The following is a 20,459-nucleotide window of genomic DNA, read 5'->3' on the forward strand; positions in this document are numbered from 1 at the left end:
GAGGCTAAAAGCAACTTTTATGCTGGTTGTAGAAATCAATTACATTAGTTTGAAACCAAAAATCAGCCCACAGGGTCTTGAATCAGTGAAGACCTCTAATGTATGTAGGGTGTGTGTGATCTTGAGTTTAAGTGTGTTTTTCTCATGCAACTATTCCTGTCCTACAGAAGGAGGAAGGTCTGATCCAGGGCCAGCTGAACCACTCTGATTCCAGGCAGTACATCACACAGCTCCGAGATCAGATCGCAGAGCTCAAGAACGAGGTCACACACGCAGTGAAAAAAACACAACCGTTTCAACTACTGAAACCCACCTACATCTGAATCACATCCCCTCACACTTTTGTTTTTCTCTGAAAAGATTGATGTTGGTTGCCACACAAATCATGACCTTATAGAATCACAAGCAACAGCCCCTGGGCTTTTCTTGGGACCGGGTGTTGCAGGTATCCCTCATATGACATTCACAACCACAGTACAGCTGTCGCCTCTTCAAAACCCCAGACCTTAGAGAGACAGACAGATTGATTGAACATTTGTGGGAACTGAAAAGCCCTTTTTAATCACGTCTTTAAATGAACACACGCAGACAGCTGAACTGCTCCACGCTTGCTCATTCGGAGAGAGGCTGAGCGTGAGAAACATTTGCGCTGTTCATCTGTTCATTAGTTCTTAGAGTGCATACGATGCTACAGGTTACATTCGTCATAAGGAGCTTTTCCGTGAGGGGTACCGGAATAGTCTAAATCAACAAGTGGTAATTTTCCGGACGAAGAACGAAAAATAATTTGTTCAGGACAACAACAAGCCGGCTTAAGCTTACAGCTTTTGTTATGGATTTGAAGAGTCAACCGGTTTCCTGTATTTGCCCTGTAAATCTGAATATATATATTTTTTACAGACTCGCAAAGCTAGAATCGGACCGGTACAGTTCATGTGACTGAGCTCTGCCGTGTGGAGAGAGAGAGAGAGATCGAGAGAGAGAGAGGAAGAAGGGGTGGGCGAGTGTCTAGTAGTCATAGCGTTCCAAATGGTTAACCACACAACCTCCCCCTCTTCCTAACTAAGTACAAATCTCAGAAGTTTGGGTACAGGCACTGAGTCAGTGTGGTACCTGCAGTCAAACACAGACGCTCATGCGAATCCATACAGTACAGACACCTGCTGACGCATTTGGAGATCGAGGCTGTGGCTTTTTGCTAGTCACGCAGTAGACCCACTACAACCAGTCCATGTAGCGTTCAGCATTAAAACACAGTTTATCTTAACCAGTAACCCCTAACCTTTAAGGCGTAAGACTGACCTTAAGACTGACACCGTTTCAGGGTTCCCAAACCTGTTTTGGCCTCTGACCCGTGTTTTTCTCTCAACGTTAAGGCAGAATATGTGACATCAGCATTTTGTCAGCGTTTTCTTCATTGGATTTATGGCAATCTGTTTTTTATGTTAGAGCTCCGACTGAAAACAACACAAAGCTGCTGTTTAATCCATCCAACTTTCATGACTGCCGGAGGTAGTTAGGATATTTGGTCCTAACAAGGTTACTAAAACAACACGTGCACACACACACACACACACACAACTAACGGTAAGGTGGTGAGGGCCGCACCAGATTTTTGCAACGAAAAATGTTGGTACATTGGCGGCTAAAAACCACAGATTTTCTGTAAACCTTCATGAACAAGCCATATCGACCTATTTACTGAATAGCGAGTACACACAAAACATGATGTACCCTTTACCACAGTCTAAACATCCTACAAGGTAATTTTAGAAATGGGTCGCTTTGTGGCCAGCCTTTTTTTTCTCTGCAATAACCTAGATTAAGGGTATGAACGGCAATTACGATTTCTGAGGTAAATATTTCAATTCTCTTCTCACTACTTTAGATAAGGCAGCTCCGCGGGCAGCGCTCCAAGTTTGCCCCTAGCTCCCGGGACGGAGGCGGCGGCTACCCAGACCTCTGCCTGGCCAGCCCCTCATCGGCCGGGGGTGACTACCTGAGCTCGGACGAGGACCTGCTCCCCAGCCCCATCCCTCCTAATGCCATGTACCCCGCCCTGCCCCACCCCTCGGCCAGACTGGACAGTGAGGGCAGCACCGACAGCGAAGCCGAGGTCCATCCGGACCTCCCCCACCCGGACGCCCACTGTGGCCCCGCGCAGCAGCTCTACACCAGCATGGTGTGTGCTGATGCTCTGGACAACTGAGCCTCGGAGGTGCCTGGAGGTCCCAGGTCCCGACCCAGCTTACTGATGTTTCAGCGGAGATACTGAACGGTGACATGGAACAGAGGTCCTGTCGCTCCTTCTCCTTTGTGCTGGTGCCATGGTTACCTTTCTCTTTTCATCGTCTTGATTTGTGTCTCTCTCTTGTCTGTCTCTCTTTCTCTCTCGTCTGTCTCTCTCTCGCCTGTCTCTCTCTTTTGTCTCCGTCTCCCTGATTTTTCTCTCTCCCATCTCCTTTATCACTGACTTGATTCGTGTCGCTCTGTCTCCCCCTCTGTCTCCCCCTCTGTCTCCCTCTCTGTCTCCCTCTCTGTCTCTCGTCTCTTCACTGTCTTGATTCATATCCCTCTGTCTCTCCCTCTTTCTGTCTCTCCCTCTTTCTGTCTCTCATCTCCTTTAATCATTGTCTTGATTCATAACCCTCTGTCTCTCTCTCTCTTCATCTATTCACCTTCATGATTTCTTTTACCTCACCTGTCCTGTGCTTGCTCACTGGGCAGCAAGTACGTCTCCAACACAGAGAGCCAAGAGAAGAGGGACTGACATTTAGCAAAACAAAATTGCGTTCACTGTTCCATACTTACCCCAGAGCAGAGACAATGGGTAGGACAGCGCTTTGATGAAACGATTCCCTTCCAGATTGAAAGAGACATCGACATGGGATTGTTGAAACGGTTACATTTCATGGATTGATGGATGTGTAGACTGATGGGAGGAGGACTCTTTGGTCCCCGCACATCCTGTTCTGTCCCATGATGCTGTGAAATAGTCTTCATCTCTTCTGGCTTCATTCTTCTTCTTTCCTCATATTCAGAACACAGCCTGTCCGGGTCAGTTTGCCGACTGATGAATCTCGCTGTCTTTCTTCCTTTTCTCTCTTTCTCTCGCTCTCTCGCTCTCTCTCCTTACATCATTAAGAGAAGACCCCCTGGTCACCCGCACTGCCTATTAAAAGTGAAGAAACCTCCCACTGTAACCTCACAATAGACTTTGACACAAACAGGAGGTGGACTGATGGAGGGAAGGAGGCGAGGAGAGAGGCGGGAAGAGGAGTACAGCGTGGTACACATGAATATCGTATGTTACTAGATGAGATGAATAGATCAATATTAACAATTTACCTTCCTTAAACTATGTATGTTGTGTGTGTCTCAATGCCTTGCTAATTTAAGAACAAGGCAAGCGAATTACGATGGCTAATGTAAAAATATCCATCACTACCTTTGGAGAAGAAAGAGATCTCAACGTTGCCAAATCTTTGTTTCCCCCCACCCCCGTCTATTATTTATATGTTCTTATTTATTTTGATACTTTTTATTTTTTATATATCTATACAAATATAAATATATAGAGACTGCGGCCAAACTTTATATATACGTTGAGTTTCCTCAGTCCTTTGTGCCAACTTGAATCCTGTGGTGGCGGTGTCAACGAACGAGGTCCATGACAATGCCCGTCTGAGAGACATAACAAATGTGCTGCTATGATTTAACTTTTTCACCCCATCTTCATTCATGTTTTTTTTCCTATATGTGTAGGTATATCTCAAAATGCAGTATCCCTTTACCCTACTAAGAATCCGTTTGAGTGCATAACTATAGGAAGTAAATCAATGAAAGTATAATTTATTAGGAGATTGTCTCTACCTATGGCTTGTGAAAGACAAATGAACTTTGCCTTTTATGAACGTTTTGAAATGTCATAAGGCATTTATAAACCCTTAGATCAGACATTAGCCCCCAAGAGCGCGATGTGGGACAGCCAATCATTGATTTGTTCTACTCCTGTGGGTAGAATTTGGATTAGAATTTGTAACAAGCTGTGAGCTAACTTGCACCTAACTGTATGTTACACAAGTCTTGTTGTCTGAGACTGTGATTGACGTGAAGAGTTTCTGAGGCTTATTGATTGATAATATCTATGATCTACTAGGTAAGGATGGGATGTCCATGAATATAATAGTCTCTCAAGTTGGACAAGCAGGGGCATCCATCTGTGTTTTTGCTGTACTGCTGTTCTCAGTCATGATACTGAAATACGATATCAATACCTCTCCTTCCAGAACATCAATCTGTGACATTACTTCTTCTTTCGACTGCCTGTTCGCAAAAGGATTTAGAGATTGTATGTAAGGAGGTATTTAGAGGTATCTAACGCTCCTAAGGGACCCCCAGACATTTCACGATTTTGTTGCTGCCCTGAACAGGCGCACCCTATACACTAATCAAAGACTATCCGACTTGTCAGGTGCGCTAGATCTGGACTAGATTAAATACATTTGAACGGCTGGCGTTCCCGCAAGAGACGGCTGAATACTGGCTTAGTTTATACCCCACTAGCTAACTCATTGACTGCGGTATAGCCTCTGTATTGTCTGGCATATATAACGAACGTTTGGTTAGCTTTAGCCTAGCCTTAGCAGAGTCGTTAGGAGCGAAGAGATACATGCATTGTTTTGTTTCCAAAGCATACGTGTGTGTTTACAGCGGCGTTGATCGTGGGAATCAGGTGTGGTGGCTTTCCCAAATGTGATTCTTAGCTAACTCTGTTGAACTTCACATACTGCATGTGATACTGTTTACTATCATGACAGCAAAACGTATGGTAAGTCACTGAATGACACAATAGGACAGTGTCAGTGCAAAAGTACAATGTTTCACTTGATTTGCAGACTTTGAGGAAATTAGTCGTAATACATTGAACAGGATTTTGTATGAACATAGAAACGCCTATATTCCCAGTAGAGGATTTTACACATAGACTCTAGATCTATGCTCGGCTTAAAGTATTCGACGATGTCCAGGATGCAATGAGTGGTCAGTGAAACAAGTCAAGACCCTTTCTCATATCAGTGTTAGTCTGGACTTAGGGAGTCTTGGTGTGTATTGAGATACTGTTTGATGCCTATGCAGCCCAGAATTGTATCATGCTCTCCATTTTATTTTGTTTCAATCGTGCCATGTAGTAAAAGGTTTGGTTTGTATCTGTTTTTTGCCACACAGCGATGATCAGATAAAATGGATGAAGGGTTAACCTGTCACAAATGGGCAAGGAAATAGGGAAGCAGAGCAAGCTCCATCATGTAACCTAGCTATCTTAAGAGGATGTGGATTTATTTCGCTGTAGTATTACAAATAACCACCTTCTGTAGAAGTCCAAAACCAGTGCAGCATCTGAAATCACTGTGGTCTGTCGTAACATCCTGGTCTTACCTAAACAGCCAGAGGGAGTTAGGATGTTGTGCGCTGATCTGTGTGTTCAGTCTCAGTCAAATATTGTCACATTACACAGTATTGAGGCCAGTTAACTAGAGCCATTCTAACATATAACCGAGATTTAGGTCAATTCCATTTAAATTAAAGCCAAATGGCACAATGACTGATTGCACACAAATTGACCAAACTACAACTGTTAAGACTGTGACAAAACATTTTATTTGTATTTTTTATGAATCATTATAAACGTTATTTGTATCATTTTGATTATGCCTAACATGTTGGGGAAGGGAATGGTTACTTGTTTAAATCTCATATAGTGCCATAAATATAAGTAGGTTTATAGACAGTAAATCCATTATAACACTGTATGGACTGTATATTGAATGCAATTTTCACAATTCAGGATTTTCAATCTGATTTAAGGTGTGGTGTCTGAAAGTGAAATTCACCAAAACAAAGGTTACTTTTGAGCTAGGACTGAAGTACACACAAAAAGTTTACGATTCTTTTTAAAATGACAATATTAGAATGGAACCAGGAATGCTTACAATGTATTGTACATGCCATTGTTTTGTCCGGGAATATAAAAAAACACAGAGAATCCCCTAAAAGATTGTGACCTAATGCCTATCCTGGGTAGTGTTCATTAGGGCATGCAATGGAAAACCTTTTCAAAACGTTTTGAACATCTATAAAGTGTGTGCTTCGTATTGGACAAATCTCTGAGGCCCCTTCTTATTTCAGTGTGTATTCTTATGTTTGCTGCCTAATAAACACCTGGTTTAGGTCTTTACATATAACGGCAGTTTGGGATCCACTTTACGCCCTCCAACATTGCCCACTTTCTCTTGCAATTCTACCAATGTGTTGTCAAGTATATTAATAACAGTAATAAAGACGATATTAATGACATTTCAGGGTTTTTTCCTTGATGAAGAATGATACAAGGTTAACAGTGACTGCACTGATTCTCATACGCCGTATCAAGCCAGTATGGGGTTTCTGTTGTGTTGTAGATGAAGTGCTCCTCATTCTTTCATCATAACCCTCCAACGAACCTGTAATCCCGCTGTTCGGACTTTCCAAAGCACTTACACTTGAAGTGTCATTTGGGTTACTGGCTAACTTCTGTTTGATCTTTCCGTCTCCCCCATGACCACTTCTGTCTCAATGATTATGCTGCAGTATGTCGACACTGTCTAAAGAGTTTGCACCACATTTACGCGTTACTTAAGTGGCCTGCCTTCCTCGGCCACATTCTCGTAACATGGCTTTCTCCAGTCTTACTCCTGCACCGAAGCAACCTTCCTGTTCTGTGATCGTAGGAACCGTTCAAACACCAAAACAAAGGAGACTGATATTATGCCAACAAAGCAAGGAAACGTGGTCAACTGAAAGCGAAAGCGGAGACGGCCTCGAAATTGTTTCCGTATCAGAGCAACTTGATGCGAGTGTGTTTCTCAGTCAGTAGTGTGACAGTAGCGTGTGTTTTTCAGTCAGTAGTGTGACAGTAGCGGCTGATGCTTAGCAGCGGAGCCGGGTCTTTCTGAAGGAAGCTCTGCGGTCGAGGTGGCTGCTGGTGCCAAGCGAGGAACAGCTATGAAGGCTCTTTCTCAGCGGGCTTCAACTGAATCGATCGCTACAGAAAGGCACATCACTACATCTCACTTGTTCAATACACCCTAGAGCTTACACTTGATCATATAGATTTATTTTTACGGTGACGATATATATAGATTACTGATTTGAGCTTTGTGTTCAGTTTTTCTTTACTTTTTCAGGGATTCAGGGAAATACACATTTTGGCGTATCAACATAAAATATAATATTTTGGTTTATTATATATATTTGTTCAGCCTGCTTGCTTGATGTGAAATATGAACTTTTGGATACCCTTCAATATGTTGGTAAGTAAATATTTAACCCATTTTTTGTGGTGAAAATGTCACAAATTTCTAGCTATGAGGGTCTAAATTCACTAATTCACTTAGAATTGTTTTTTGGGCCACTATTTCAAATAAATAACTAAAGATTCTTTAGATGTATTAAAGATGAATGCTTTGTGTCTTATGTTCTAACTTTATACAATCATTTATGACTGCGCTACTGTAAGTTAAGCTCTGAATAAGTGTATATGTTTAATTAAATGTACAGACCCACCATTTTGCAATATTGTAATATTTGCTTTGTTGTCACCTCAACAGGCTACTTAACTGTAGTAAACACCTTCAAGAGGGGTAGCTATTTGATGAGATTTGGAATTCATCTTTTGTTGGGTGAGTTTTTCAGCACTGCATTTACTGTACCATTTTTATCCAGCTGATACATTCAATCAATAAGTATCTTCAATGGTTTATCTTCATTAAACACAGTGGAGAGTTCTGTATCTTATTAAGTGATCCATCGCCCAAAATAACATAACAGTTCCACGTAATACCATTTACAAATTAACACATACATTAGACCTCATGAGGTCTTCAGACCAGTATTGATTCAGCACGGACATTTTTTGAGAGTCTTTGCTATTTCTGGGAGCCTGGTATTTTACTAATTCAGGTCTTTAATACAGTATTAAAGACCCGAATTGTGAAAAGGTTGTGAAAACACAGGAGAGAGAGTATTATTCAAAGGAATGTGATGGGTCACAGGGTGTATCCTTTCAATACACAACTGTCAGCTGTTATGAACAGCATTTTTGGTAAAACTAGAAATCTCTTGACTTTCCCATTCAATGGGACCAAGAAACGAGAAGTTGTCACTGCTATCTCACAGTTTCAAAAGATTATTAGAAAATATGTTGCAACAATTTACATGGAATGGTTCATTTCAAATTTCCCCTTGCAAAGTAACAATGATAGCCAATGCATTTAATTATTCAATCCAATTCACATAATAATCATTAGACTAATAAAAATGTGTTGCACTTCAATAGTGCATTTCATGTTATCTTAAAGTGCTATAAGAACCACAAAAAAAAATCAACACTACAAAAACAACTTTAAAACCCTTATCGGAAAAACACTGCAACGGGTAAGACAGAAATGGCGGTCTATAGCTGATTGGTTGAGCAGCCTAGTCATGTGTGGTATTGTGTTGATCTGGTACCACTTGGTTATGCACCTGAGTAACTGGATAACACATTGAGGATATGTTAAAGACACGTTGAGGACAAGTTTTTTGGCGTTTTTCAGTTGTTACATGCACGTCTACCTCTGGAACCGCATTGCTGCTATCCCTGCATTTCAGTTGCACATACTACCTTACACCTCCAACTTGCTTGATTGCGCAGTCATAATTCCCACTTGCACATACATATACTTAATACTTAGAAATATTCTGCCCTCCCCTATTTGCTTTCATTGCTCATTTAGAATGGCCATTTGCACTGTATTTGCCTTCATTGCACATTTATATATTCCACTTGTAACGTAGACTATACTTAATATTTGTATACTATATTTTAATACTTTTATTTGCACTTCTGGTTAGATGCTAACTGCATTTCGTTGTACCGAACTCATGCTGTTCAATGACAATACAATTGAATCTAAAGTTAAAGACACATTGTGGTCTAGGAAGCATGGCCTGGGAATACAAGTCACTATAGAGCTTGTCAGGCAGACGTTAAGGCACATTGTGAATGATGAATATATGTGTTTCTAGAATGCAAAGTGTTAGATTGTTTTGTGTTTATGTGGGCGTTAATAAGGGTTTCATCGACCTCCTTTTTTGATCAAAATTCATTCAGATATACAGGTCCCGGAAAAATTTTTATAGACCACTACACCTTTTTCTTTCCTTTCCAAAAAAGTTGAAATGAACGTTTTGAGTGAGGAACAGAAGCGTTCAATTTGCAGTGGTCTAATAATTTTAACCCTTCTGTTCCTCACTCAAAACCTGGAAAGGAAAGAAAAAGGTGCAGTAGTCACTTTGTGTTTTCAGGAGCTGTATGTCAGTCAGATATATATATTTTTTTACTTGCTAGTAGACCCTGTGATGTCCTAGAGAGGGTGTGAAGAACTTCAGCAGACTGGGTTGGACTGGGTTAGACTGGGTTAGACTGGGTTAGACTGGGTTAGACAGGATTAGACAGGGTTAGACAGGATTAGACAGGGTTCGTTGGATTAAGGGTTGTCGTTTGGGGTCAGACCTCCAGCAGGTCAAGGAAGCATGGGTACTTCCTGTGTTGTACTGCTGCGTTGCTGTCTCCTATCGCTTGACTATCTGAGACCAGAGCAACTCTCTCTACGTGACACTCTGTCCGAAACTTAACCATGGCTCTTCCCTTCCTGGTTAAATAGGAAGTATTCAATCCTCCTGAGTAGTGATGGTCTGAGCCCCGTGTCAAGGTGTCTAGTGATCGCCACACTATAGCGACAGACCCTCTCAAGGCGTTGCTATCGTGGTCCGTCTGGGTCGGTTACTTTTCGGGTTATCACCTTGACTTCTCATACACAGTGTATCCCAGGGCTTAGTGGTTGGAGCTGGTCTTGAACTGTGCGACAATCCAACAGGAATATCCTCAGTTTCCATGTGATCTAATTCAGTATCCCAGTTCAGCAAAGACTATGAAACACTTCATTGATAAGGCACTGTTTGTTGTTAGTCAAGGCTCTGCTGCCCCCTGCTGTATGTTGGTTGATATCACTACTACTGTGATATTACAATTCTCTCATACCAGTTCCATATTGCAGGGTATTCGACCTCCACTTCCATTAGATTGACTCTATACAACCTTCTGGATCCCTCCTTGACCTGCAAACATGCCTCGTTCGTTCCTGGTGAGGAGAGGGGAGTCCCATCTTCTGCGCCCCACAGCTGGTAGCTTATGCCCTGGTACCACCCCGGTGCCGGACGGGCCCCTACAGCCTGAAGAGGTCCAGATGGGAACCGCCCATAGACAGGCTTCACCAAAGAGCGCTTTGTCTTTTGTGTCACACCATGAGGCTTACTCACCTCAGCCGTGTCCATCTCCAGTCCTCCACCCAGCCTCATACAATCCCCCTAACCTCTACCCCAACAATCCCTGTTCTTCAGGTGGGTGTTGAAAGAGAGGCTCATCCAGTAAATAATAAAACCGTATTATACAGTATTCATTGTTCCAGTAGGAGTTAAGACTGACTTTGCAATTGGTTTGCGCTTAGAATGGGACAGTGATAATTGTTGAAATGGGATGGGACGAGAATGGGACGATTTAATGGACCGCCATGTTTTCTCCTTTATCCTAAGACGATGGAACTGTTGGCCACCTCCCCACCCCTACCAAGCTGAACCTCCTCAGCCGTGGGGAAGATGAGTCCTCCTCCCAGTCTCCTCAGGCCTGGCCCTCCCGGACCCAAGCGTCTCCCAGGGGACTGCCAGAGCTAGGATGCTTCCTGCTGCATACCCGCCTCCAAGGAGAGACTAGACACAGGGACTGTCCCCAGATCAGTGACCACAGCCTCAGGGCCCCTGGAAATGAATGTTCGTTGTGTGGAAAGGTCAGTGGATGATCCCAAGTCAGTTGTTATTCTATCCCAATATGTTGCTAATAAGAACCGATCTGTAATTGAGTTACTTGTATATAGAGAACCAACAGAGGTATGACTGCATGAAAGTTTATTAGTAAACAACAACCCCCCCCCCCCCCCCCCCCCCCCCCCCATCAAAACGTTTGACATTCGTGGAAACGTACAGTTACATTTGCGTTGCCATGGTAAGTGAACAATTCTGACTCATTGGAACACCCCTGGAAACGTGTTGTCGGGTTAGATGTTGTTAAATGTATTGCACCCTCTCTTCGAAATAAAGCACCACGTTTCTTTCTTTTCAGAGTTTCTCTTCCATCTCCGGTCTGGAGTCCCACGTCCGCAGGTCCCATGGTGGCAGACGTAAGCAGTCGTCCTCCACACACGCCAGAACCAACAATCAGCCCTATGGCTATATGCCGGACGTGGGTTTGAGCTACAGGGTCAAGGTAATAAAGAATCCATGTTAAAGGCTCATTGCCTGGTATAGTACAGACTCTTGTATTGCTAATAAAGGGTTTCAAATAAATGTTTAACTGGTCATTGAATTGGAATCGACCGCAACCCTGGTTCAAGGTCCATAATGTGAATACAATTTGATGTCGCTTATTATCTCCAGGGATCTGTATTAAGGTTTTGATGCCATCCATGAGAGAACATAACACGGTATACCTCCTTCATTAGTATTTATATTGGAAAGGATTATCAACATGGTGCTTTGAATCCTGAAAGGTGATTGGCCGATAGGCCTGATATAAGACACCATAATAATGGATGACATTACATTACGTTTTACTGCTCTAATTGTGTTGGTAAGGCATCTCGAGGGTTTGTGGTGTACAGTCAGTATACGAATTAATTGTGCCTAGTTACAGCTCATAGCCATGGTATATTGGCCATATATCCCACCCACTAAGGACGTATTGCTTAATTATTCTGCATATGTGAATGCTGCGTTGTTGTGTGTCACAGGAGCGGACGTTTGGCTGTAAAGTTTGTGGGAAGGTGTTCAAGCGCTCCTCTACCTTGTCCACCCACCTGCTCATCCACTCGGACACGCGGCCCTACCCCTGTCAGTACTGTGGCAAGAGGTTTCACCAGAAGTCGGACATGAAGAAACACACCTTCATTCACACAGGTCCATGACTAAACTTGTGCTGACCATTTCGATGAACTCTAGTTGTTTATCTTGCAAAACCACTTCTTTAAAAACCCTCTACACGAATTGCTGCAGATCTGTTTCCCCCTAGTGGTCTCTTAATCTTTTCGTATTTTAAGAACTGCAATATGGGCAGATCAACTCTGGTCCTCTCTTTCGGTGTTTCTCGATACATATTCTTTTTGGAGATCTCTTTACAATGGCCGCGCAGGGTTTCATCTCAACTATTCAGAATATGGTTAATGGTTCAGAGGAGGGTGTGTGAAGAGAGATGAGGGAAGGAAGAGGCAGTGGAGTGGAGGAGGTGTGTGGGTGAGGACTCCTCATCTGCCACCACAGCCTTCACTGCGCATGCAGCGTTTTATCTACATGGAGATAAAAATCATTTTCACTGATATCTTCTCAGCTATTTAGAGGTTTTTCGACATGCACTCACCCTAACAAGCAAGCCGGACATGTTTAAAACTAGATGTGTCACATGGGTGGGTTGCATCTTGCTCTGTTAGTGGCATATGGGAGTCCAAAACAAGTGACACTCTGGCAACTCTTGACTTTTGAATTCCTGTTTGCCCGTCAGACTTGAACAAACACTGAGTGTTTGGCACATCCTGTCTTAAATAGCACTGACTGCTGATATCAGCAAACTTGAGTTAAAATGTACTTACTGTGGGGTGTTTCAGAAAGCAGGGTTAACATACTCTGAGTTGAAACCACAACTTTGGGTTGACTGACTCTGAGCTGTCAAACTCAGAGTTGACGGTTTCAGAATAGGTGGTAACAATTAGTTCAGTCAACTCTGAGTTAAGTTAACCCTGAGCACGTGCACGAGGAGAGAAAAAGCCCTCATCAATGCAAATGCAGATATTGTGATTCATCATGGCAACAGGAGAAAAAGATCTCAGACCCTGTACTTCTCCCCAGTGGAGTTAGATATATTAATGAAGGCACATGCAGAATATGAGTATATATTTAAGTAAAAAGCCATACAGTATCAGCAGCAAAAGAACACTACAGTGGGAGAAAATTGCTGACCGAGACAATGCATGAGTATTAACTGGAAAAAACAGTCACATCTCGAGTGTTCTACTCATAAAACGTATTTAATGTGTGTCTGGGGGTGTAATATCAAGTTATGTCTCTCAAACGCACCGAATAACACTCATTCCGAGCAGTGACATTCTTGTGACATGGCACACATCTGCATAGTAAGAATTAAGAAATATATAAAGCAAAAATATAGCAATAATATACATTAAAATGTAAACTAGTAATTTTAAAGAGAGTAGGATGGGAAATATGCCGAGTTTCACTGACCCAACAGGCACAAAACATATTTGGCAGCAACTGAAGATGAAATGAAAAAAATATACTTAGAACAGGAAGAATATAATATCAGTACAAACAGTTGTGATGCTTTTTAGCCTCCCCTACCTAATTAAACACTTTTCAGTGGCTACATTCAACATATATTTCAGTAGTAAGTGAAAATGTCTAAGCAAAAAAATAAGTACAGTTCTCAAAAAAGTACAATTTCTTGTTGGCCTACCTGCACATTGATGCTGTGGAAAGACTTCCTGTTCACATAATTTACTGAAGGAGCCGTGATAGCAGTATGAGTGCCATCTATGAAGCCAATCACCCTTGGAAACGCTAAAATATTAACTGATTAGTGCAGTCTCAAATCTTCATACTAAATAAAATGATTACTGCTTAGACTAATACCTGCAATTCTGTGGAATTCTTTTTTGAGGGGTCTTGTGGGTCTGTGACTTCTGTACACTACAAAAGTGTACAGAACTTTCAGTGCAAGAGTCACATCTCTGACAGCCCAAAAGAGCCTTGGATGCTCTATGCCTATGCAAAGCGTCATCGATGTTATACAAATAACTGCAAAACAAAGATTTTTTTTTCCGAACTGAGTCCATGATGTATCATAGGAAAGATATGAGGGCTGTGAATATTGTTCAGATAAATGTTCAATTGTGCAGAAAAAAAGTAATGCTCAAACAGATAATCATTACGGAATGATAAAACAAGCGTGGTTTAATCACCCTCTCCCGATGGAAATGTATGCAGAGTATTTGTGCTACAAGTGGCTGTTTGAGAAAACGACACGCCCTATCTGACACGTTCAGATGGCAGGTTTCGGTTAAAGAGTAGGGCAAAACTCTTTGAAACCGTAAACCCAGAGTTTCAATCAACTGACTCTAGGTTCACTAAACCTGCTTTCTGAAATACTCCCATAATGACTACGCAAAGTGATCTCACAATTTCACCCTTGGTCTGTCTGACAGGCCTAGAATATAGGCTTAGAATGTAAGTCACTGTGTGCTTACTGACACAATACATTTTTTGTTAAAAGATTATTCAGAAGAGATTTTTTGTTCAGCAATTTTGCAATATTTTTCCAGAAACCAGCCCGTCTCTGACAATGGGTGGTCACAGCGTGCCCTTTTCCCTCCTGTCGTAGGTGAGAAGCCCCATGTATGCCAGGTGTGTGGCAAGGCCTTCAGCCAGAGCTCCAACCTCATCACCCACAGCCGTCAGCACAGTGGCAACCAGCCCTACCACTGCCCCCGCTGCCGTTACGGCTTCCAGCGCAAACTGGACCTGAGGCAGCACCAGGAGAATCACTGCACATAGGCCTTCTGGCAGCAACCCTGCTACCAGCTGGCCTGAGTTCAGCGTTTCCACCGCCAGGAGAATCACTGTCCAGAGAGACCCTCACATGGTCACAGCTGGCACCCAGCATTTTTTTTCCCCCTTTTCATTTTAAAGATGCACCACTCAGCAAGCTGAACAGAAGGGTTAGATGATCCACTTAAAATTCAGACAAACATTCAGTAAAAAAAAAGTTTTTTACAAATGTATTTTGCTTAGATATTTGACAGTTAAGTTAATAACCTAGAACACATTAGCCCTGTGGTAACCTCACGAGCGGACAGTGATAATTTCCTGTAAGAAATTCTGCATCAGACTAGAACATCTTAAACTTTATATCCACCAGGAAATGCAATTTCTTGAAGTCTACCAGCATTCTTTGTAACTATTTTTTAAATCATCACTTCATGTCTTGTAAATATTGTATTTATTATATAAACATAAATCCTAAATACTTAACGTTTCTATCATTTATTAACCTTAGCCTTCTTTGGGCCTTGAAATGCTTACAGAAGTAAACCTTGACATTGTGCTTCCGGAGGACATCACAGAGATGGCGTCCACAGAGGGGACACCAAAGTGTTCCTTTGATTTGTCAGACAACAGATCATCCACACAACTAATATCTTTCTGGGGGATAAAGTCAAAACCAGGCAATAACGTGCACATGTAGACCAATATGGGTTTCCAGGCTCTTCAAAAGCAGGGAATGATCATTGGAGTCGTAGGCATCACAGAACGGACGGAGAGCCTTGGTTGGACACCATTAAAAGGTCATTTACCACCTTCACAAGTGCAGTCTCAGTACTGTGATGGGGTTTAAAAACCACATTGTTTCATAAATATGTCTTTTGATAAATCATAAATAATATTTTAGAGGAACTTGAGGTTCAATATTGGTTCCAATATTTAATTTATCCAGATCAGTTTGGCTTTCTTAAAATAGGCTTTATAATGGCAACTTTTACAGTGTTTGGTACACAAATGGGCCAACAAGTAGAAGTAGTTCATTGGAATAGGGTCCAGTTTGAATCTGGTAGTTTTAGTGCTCATTACTATTTTAATATTGAGCAATACAGGATTTAAAACTTGTGTCCCCATTGATCTGTATCTTGCAATTGTGTGCATCTTAGGGCAACTACATTTTGGCAAACTATGCTTGATTAGGAAGAAGTCAAATTTGTTTTCTAATGATCTTGGCCTTTTTGTCAAAGCTCATGAATTTATCACGGCTTAAGTGAGAGACAACTTGTCTTGTGGACTGCAGCTTTTTAGTTTAGTTCACTTCACATACACATGAGTACAGTTCGCAATAACATTTTTGTAAATACAATAAGTATTCCTAAAAACCTATGGGCCAAATAGGATGTCTACAATAATCAATAATTGAATAAAAGTTGTCCACAGTCAATTTCCACAGAGTCCAGGACAAAATACTCAGATGTAGTGGTGGACCAAAAAGCATCCAATCCGATGTCGCCACTCGTATTCAAAAAAGCCAGCCAGAGTGAGTAATCCAGTCCGTGTCACCGTCACACTATTTCTTGCCTCCGTTCCGGGATTTCATCCTTATCATCCTTCAGCAACTACAAACTAACAATGCGGAGGAAGCGAGGTTCGCTCGCCCGCCCACGGAATCCTCAGGCACAGACATACTTAAGAGGATCGGCCACAGTACAATACTCAACTTAATTCAACGGTTTTACTTCCCTTTGGGAGGGGGGAAGACAGGCCCATCAACAGCAGTGTTTCCAGGTGTGGTCGGCCGGTCCCACGTTACTGCTCCAGAGACTCCTTTGGTCCGTGTTCCTGCGCACCACATCTCGTCCGGTAGGCACCTCTCTCAACGCGCTTCCTAACCCTCCCTACAGCAGGTGTAATCATCACATTTATACCATGAAAGGACGCGCTTTGGCCAATCGCCGTTGTGTCAGTTAAGGGGGCAACTGTCCGACACGTGTCCGTGCCCTCATCATGAAAATTAGTACAAGGCAGTAACGATACACACCAGAAAATGCACACGGACAACACACAAATCAAAACTCCACACACATGCATTTAAAGGAAACTCATTAAAACGATACGCCTGGAATATACTATTTGCCACCCGTTGACAGATGCCAGGGATCTAATTTCTTGTCGCATATTTGTTCCATTTTGAGAGGTGCGACGCGTCTGGAAAAACTGTTAGATTCACAATGTCCATTCCACGGGACATAACTAAATCCAAAGAATGAAGGTGGTCCCAAAACCCACGGAATATTTTGGAGAGGATCTCTTGACTTCTCCATGTGAAGCTGCCAAAAACTAGAATTATACCTGCTGGTTCAATAAGAATTCAGCTGACTAACTGAGAAACGCTTTATATTGCCCAGGGAGCCTGTAAATAGTAGATATGGGAAGGAATTGAGTAGGCTGCATAGCTTTCATGACTAAATCCTCAAAAGACCGAAATGATTAACAGTATCTTTTAACTTTCTTTGTTGTCCAGTTCTAGATATTTCTATCTAGTATGTGGATAATGCAGATTGTGAGTGAGTGAACAATGTGTTTACAATGTTATTGAGCTGGAATGTTTAGTCCAGGACTAAGCTTGATCTGTATCCACAAAAGTGCCCCTTAAACATTCTGTAAGAGTGAACCAAGGTGATATTTACTTTCTGAATGTGGTAAAATCGCTCAGAGATGTAAAAGAAACAATTAAACCCTAGATTAAATTAAATCCTAGAAACAATTAAATCCTATATAAATAATATTATTTCACCTGATCTGCACAAAATGTTTGTCCGGACCAGTGATATGGGTCACTACTGCTTACTCTGGAAGAGGCTAAAATTATAGATTTACATAAGGAAGGAATGGACCACCGACCAATTTCTGTTCTTAATGTAACCCATTTTTAGAAAGGGTTAATATAAACTGTTATGGGCATAAGTATATGTAAAGATAAAATCTCCATTAAGAGGTGAGATATGCCAGGTACCATCATTTTAACCTATTAGAAAGGGTCAGGGTGGTGGTCCCCCCTCATTTTCAGAGGTTAATCAAGAAGGTTCTGGGGTTATCACCATTTTATGGTGCAGGCATTCCAAAAAAGAAACAGTTTTAAAAAATACAAAAACTTATTCGATTGAATCCGGTAGTGAAAATGTCAAGTATATCTCAGTATTCAGTGGTGTTCTTTAAATCTTCTGTGCCCAAATAAAAAAAAAAGATTGTGGGTGAGTCCAGGGGCGACTGGTCATTAGGGGCACAGCCCCACCTGTTGTCAACAGAAAGAACTGCAATGCCTATAATTTATTATCTATGAATATAGCATCTTCCTAAATTGAATATAATTTGTGTTAGGATTTTATTTCATGTTCATTGGTCCCTGCCTTGCTGCTTCAGACTGCGTTCTGCCGAATCTTGTTGGCAGTAGTAGGCCATAGGCTAAGCGTGAATGTGGGGCTAGCCCCTCTCTCACAATGCAATGTACATTGTACGTGTGAAAATATGAATACGCACGCTCAGAATGTTAGTGTGATCATTGTGTTAGCTAGCTTGTTAGCTTCACAAAAGCCAGCTAACTTGGGAAAATGAATAAAGTGGATTTCATACTCGAGCACCGGTACTCGAGCAAGCGGGTTTAACATGGAGTGGTCACTGAAGAAAATGGTTAGCATACAAAAGAAGGCACTCTTCTGTTTTCCATGTCTGCTATTTGGTGGAGATGGTACTTGGTCGAGGACGGGTTACAAAGTTTTGAAACATCTTTCTGAGAGGATTGCAAAACATGAGAGCAGCGTGAGTCATCTGGACAATGCTGTGAAATTGGGATTACTTGGAAGGGTAAATGTTACAGCCCAAGTTGACAGTGCATACAGGCGCTCCATTGAGCAACATAACAAAACAGGTGGAGGAAAACAGGTACGTTCTCAGTCGGATCATAACACGTATTCAACTGTGTGGAAAATGTGAAACCGCACTGCAGGGGCACGACGAGTCAGTGGACTCCCTGAATCCTGGAATATTCAGATGCATTTCTGAGACTGCCTGAGGGCAATTCAAGACTTCAGAGGCACTATGACGGTCAGCCCATCTTCAAAGGGACATCCAGCACTGTACAAAACTAACTGTTAGACTGTATGTATGAAGTGTACAGGGAGGAGATAGCCAAGCAAGTGGACGAGACATCATTTGTTGCCATACAGGCAGATGAGACCACTGATGTCTCCTGTAAATCACAAATTGATGTTGCGATACATGTTGCCTGACAATACAGTGACAGAGAGGTTTTTGGAGTTTGTGGAAGTCAAAGATAAATCAGGACTCTGCCTCTCTAATAGCATCAAGGGTGTGGTGGAACCACTGAAGCTGGTAGAAAAGCTGATCACTCAGACTTATGATGGTGCGGCTGTAATGAGTGGAAACATCAGAGGGGTACAGACGCTAATGAAAGAGACATACCTACATGTCCAGTTCACTGCTATGCTCACCAGCTGAACCTGACCTTGCAGCAACTTTGTTCAGCAAGGATGAGCATCTTGAAGGTGTTTTTTGCAGATTTAACTGCTTTTGCCACCTTTTTCTCTGGCACCCCAAAATGTGTTGCGGCACTTGCTGAGGCAACACAGAGACGCATTCCAAGGCCACCCGCTGTACAATGGAACTTTAAAAGTAGAACTGTCAATGCAGTTTGGGAAAATCACGCTGCACTGCTCCTGTGTATGGAGGACATACGCACACAACCAGGATGGGATGAGGCCACCATAAGTGAGGCATACGGCCTGTCAAAAAAACTCTGGGACCGAGCCTTTCTGCAGCTGCTGGATTTTTTTTTCTTCCTTATGCCAGAAGTTGATGTTTTATACAACACTCTGCAAAAATGGAGCATCGATGCATCTGGGATTAGCAGTGCGCTCACCCGTTTCAAGGAGAATGTCCAGAATATGCGGAAGCAAACTGATGGATGGGCTGCCACCGTTCACGATGGAACAGACGAGTAACCTGCACAGCACCGGTGATGAAGGAGGCATGCGACACAGTCATCTCCCAGGTGGAGCAGAGGTTCTCACAAAGTGACCACCTGATCGCTGCCAAGCTGGTTGACAGCTCGCTCTTCCCACAATTTGTCCTGTCATTCCCTACATCTGAGCTTGACTGTGCGGTGAAACTATGGACTCTAGGAAACAAGGAAATGTTGAAGTCTGAGCTGACCATTCTGTACCGCCACACTGAGCTTCACACTTGTAAGACGACCCTGTGTCTGTTAAGATCCATCCATGAGAACAACCTAGAGGAGGCTTTTGCTGAGATCGTCACTCTGCTGAAAATTATCATAACAACACCTATGACGACATCCGATTGATATAGATGGTGACGAGTGTCAGTGTGTCCATGCTTACCTATTAAGGTTGTAGAATGGATCTGTATCCCTAAAAAGTTGTCTTTCCGCGTCGTTGAGGCCTTCAGTGGTGTTGAGCTCATTGCTGTTCATGTATGGCCCTGTAGGCACATTGGTTCTGAGCTTGGTTGCATTGCTATTTTAGGTTTGTAAATGTGACAGTGGTGATTTTACATGTGTGTGAGAGAGAATGAGAGCAATGACAGACGGTCTCTCTCTCTCTCTCTCTCTCTCTCCCCCTCCCTCCAGTATGTGTACTACAACACCTGGTAGAAGCAAGCCCCTCTGTCGTTAAGTGTTT

The 20,459-nt window shown here is 42.4% G+C and overlaps 2 protein-coding genes across 6 annotated transcripts in view; both read left to right on the top strand.

Annotated features, from left to right (window-relative positions):
* The window catches only part of si:ch211-239f4.1 (EVI5-like protein), a 31,339-nt gene extending 24,982 nt beyond the window's left edge, over positions 1–6,357 (top strand). For 3 of the 4 annotated variants that reach the window (XM_010872948.5, XM_013135330.4, XM_013135329.4), the window contains 2 exons: positions 168–263; positions 1,889–6,357. In XM_010872948.5, the coding sequence (XP_010871250.1) occupies positions 168–263; positions 1,889–2,209 (417 nt within the window). In that variant the 3' untranslated portion in view covers positions 2,210–6,357. Of the gene's footprint in view, positions 1–167 lie in introns of all 4 variants that reach the window. The other variant, XM_020049809.3, reaches the window with a different exon arrangement.
* A 163-nt stretch (positions 6,358–6,520) lies between these two features.
* On the top strand, positions 6,521–20,445 carry LOC105012254 (zinc finger protein Gfi-1b-like). Of its 2 annotated transcripts, XR_004576123.1 has the most exons (8): positions 6,521–7,352; positions 7,650–7,721; positions 10,140–10,482; positions 10,675–10,925; positions 11,258–11,401; positions 11,925–12,090; positions 14,582–16,602; positions 20,408–20,445. XR_004576123.1 is itself a non-coding variant. In XM_010872946.5 (7 exons), exons 3-7 carry the CDS (start codon positions 10,209–10,211, stop codon positions 14,752–14,754), a joined length of 1,008 nt encoding a protein of 335 aa, XP_010871248.2. In that variant the 5' UTR covers positions 6,521–7,352; positions 7,650–7,721; positions 10,140–10,208; the 3' UTR covers positions 14,755–17,206. The 2 variants fall into 2 exon arrangements, 1 of the variants encoding a protein (XP_010871248.2); XM_010872946.5 differs by lacking the exon at positions 20,408–20,445 and having other exon boundaries at positions 14,582–17,206.
* Positions 20,446–20,459: the final 14 nt, after the last annotated feature.

The sequence above is a fragment of the Esox lucius genome, chromosome 9 (genome assembly GCF_011004845.1).
Source record: "Esox lucius isolate fEsoLuc1 chromosome 9, fEsoLuc1.pri, whole genome shotgun sequence".
In the NCBI taxonomy this organism is placed as follows: Eukaryota; Metazoa; Chordata; class Actinopteri; order Esociformes; family Esocidae; genus Esox; species Esox lucius.

Coding starts and splice junctions, on each gene's coding strand:
- LOC105012254 (XM_010872946.5), top strand. CDS start 10,209: ATGCCTCGTTCGTTCCTGGTGAGGAGAGGGGAGTCCCATCTTCTGCGC. Junction 10,926..11,257: donor AATGTTCGTTGTGTGGAAAG/GTCAGTGGATGA, acceptor CTTTCTTTTCAG/AGTTTCTCTTCCATCTCCGG. Junction 11,402..11,924: donor GTTTGAGCTACAGGGTCAAG/GTAATAAAGAAT, acceptor TGTGTGTCACAG/GAGCGGACGTTTGGCTGTAA.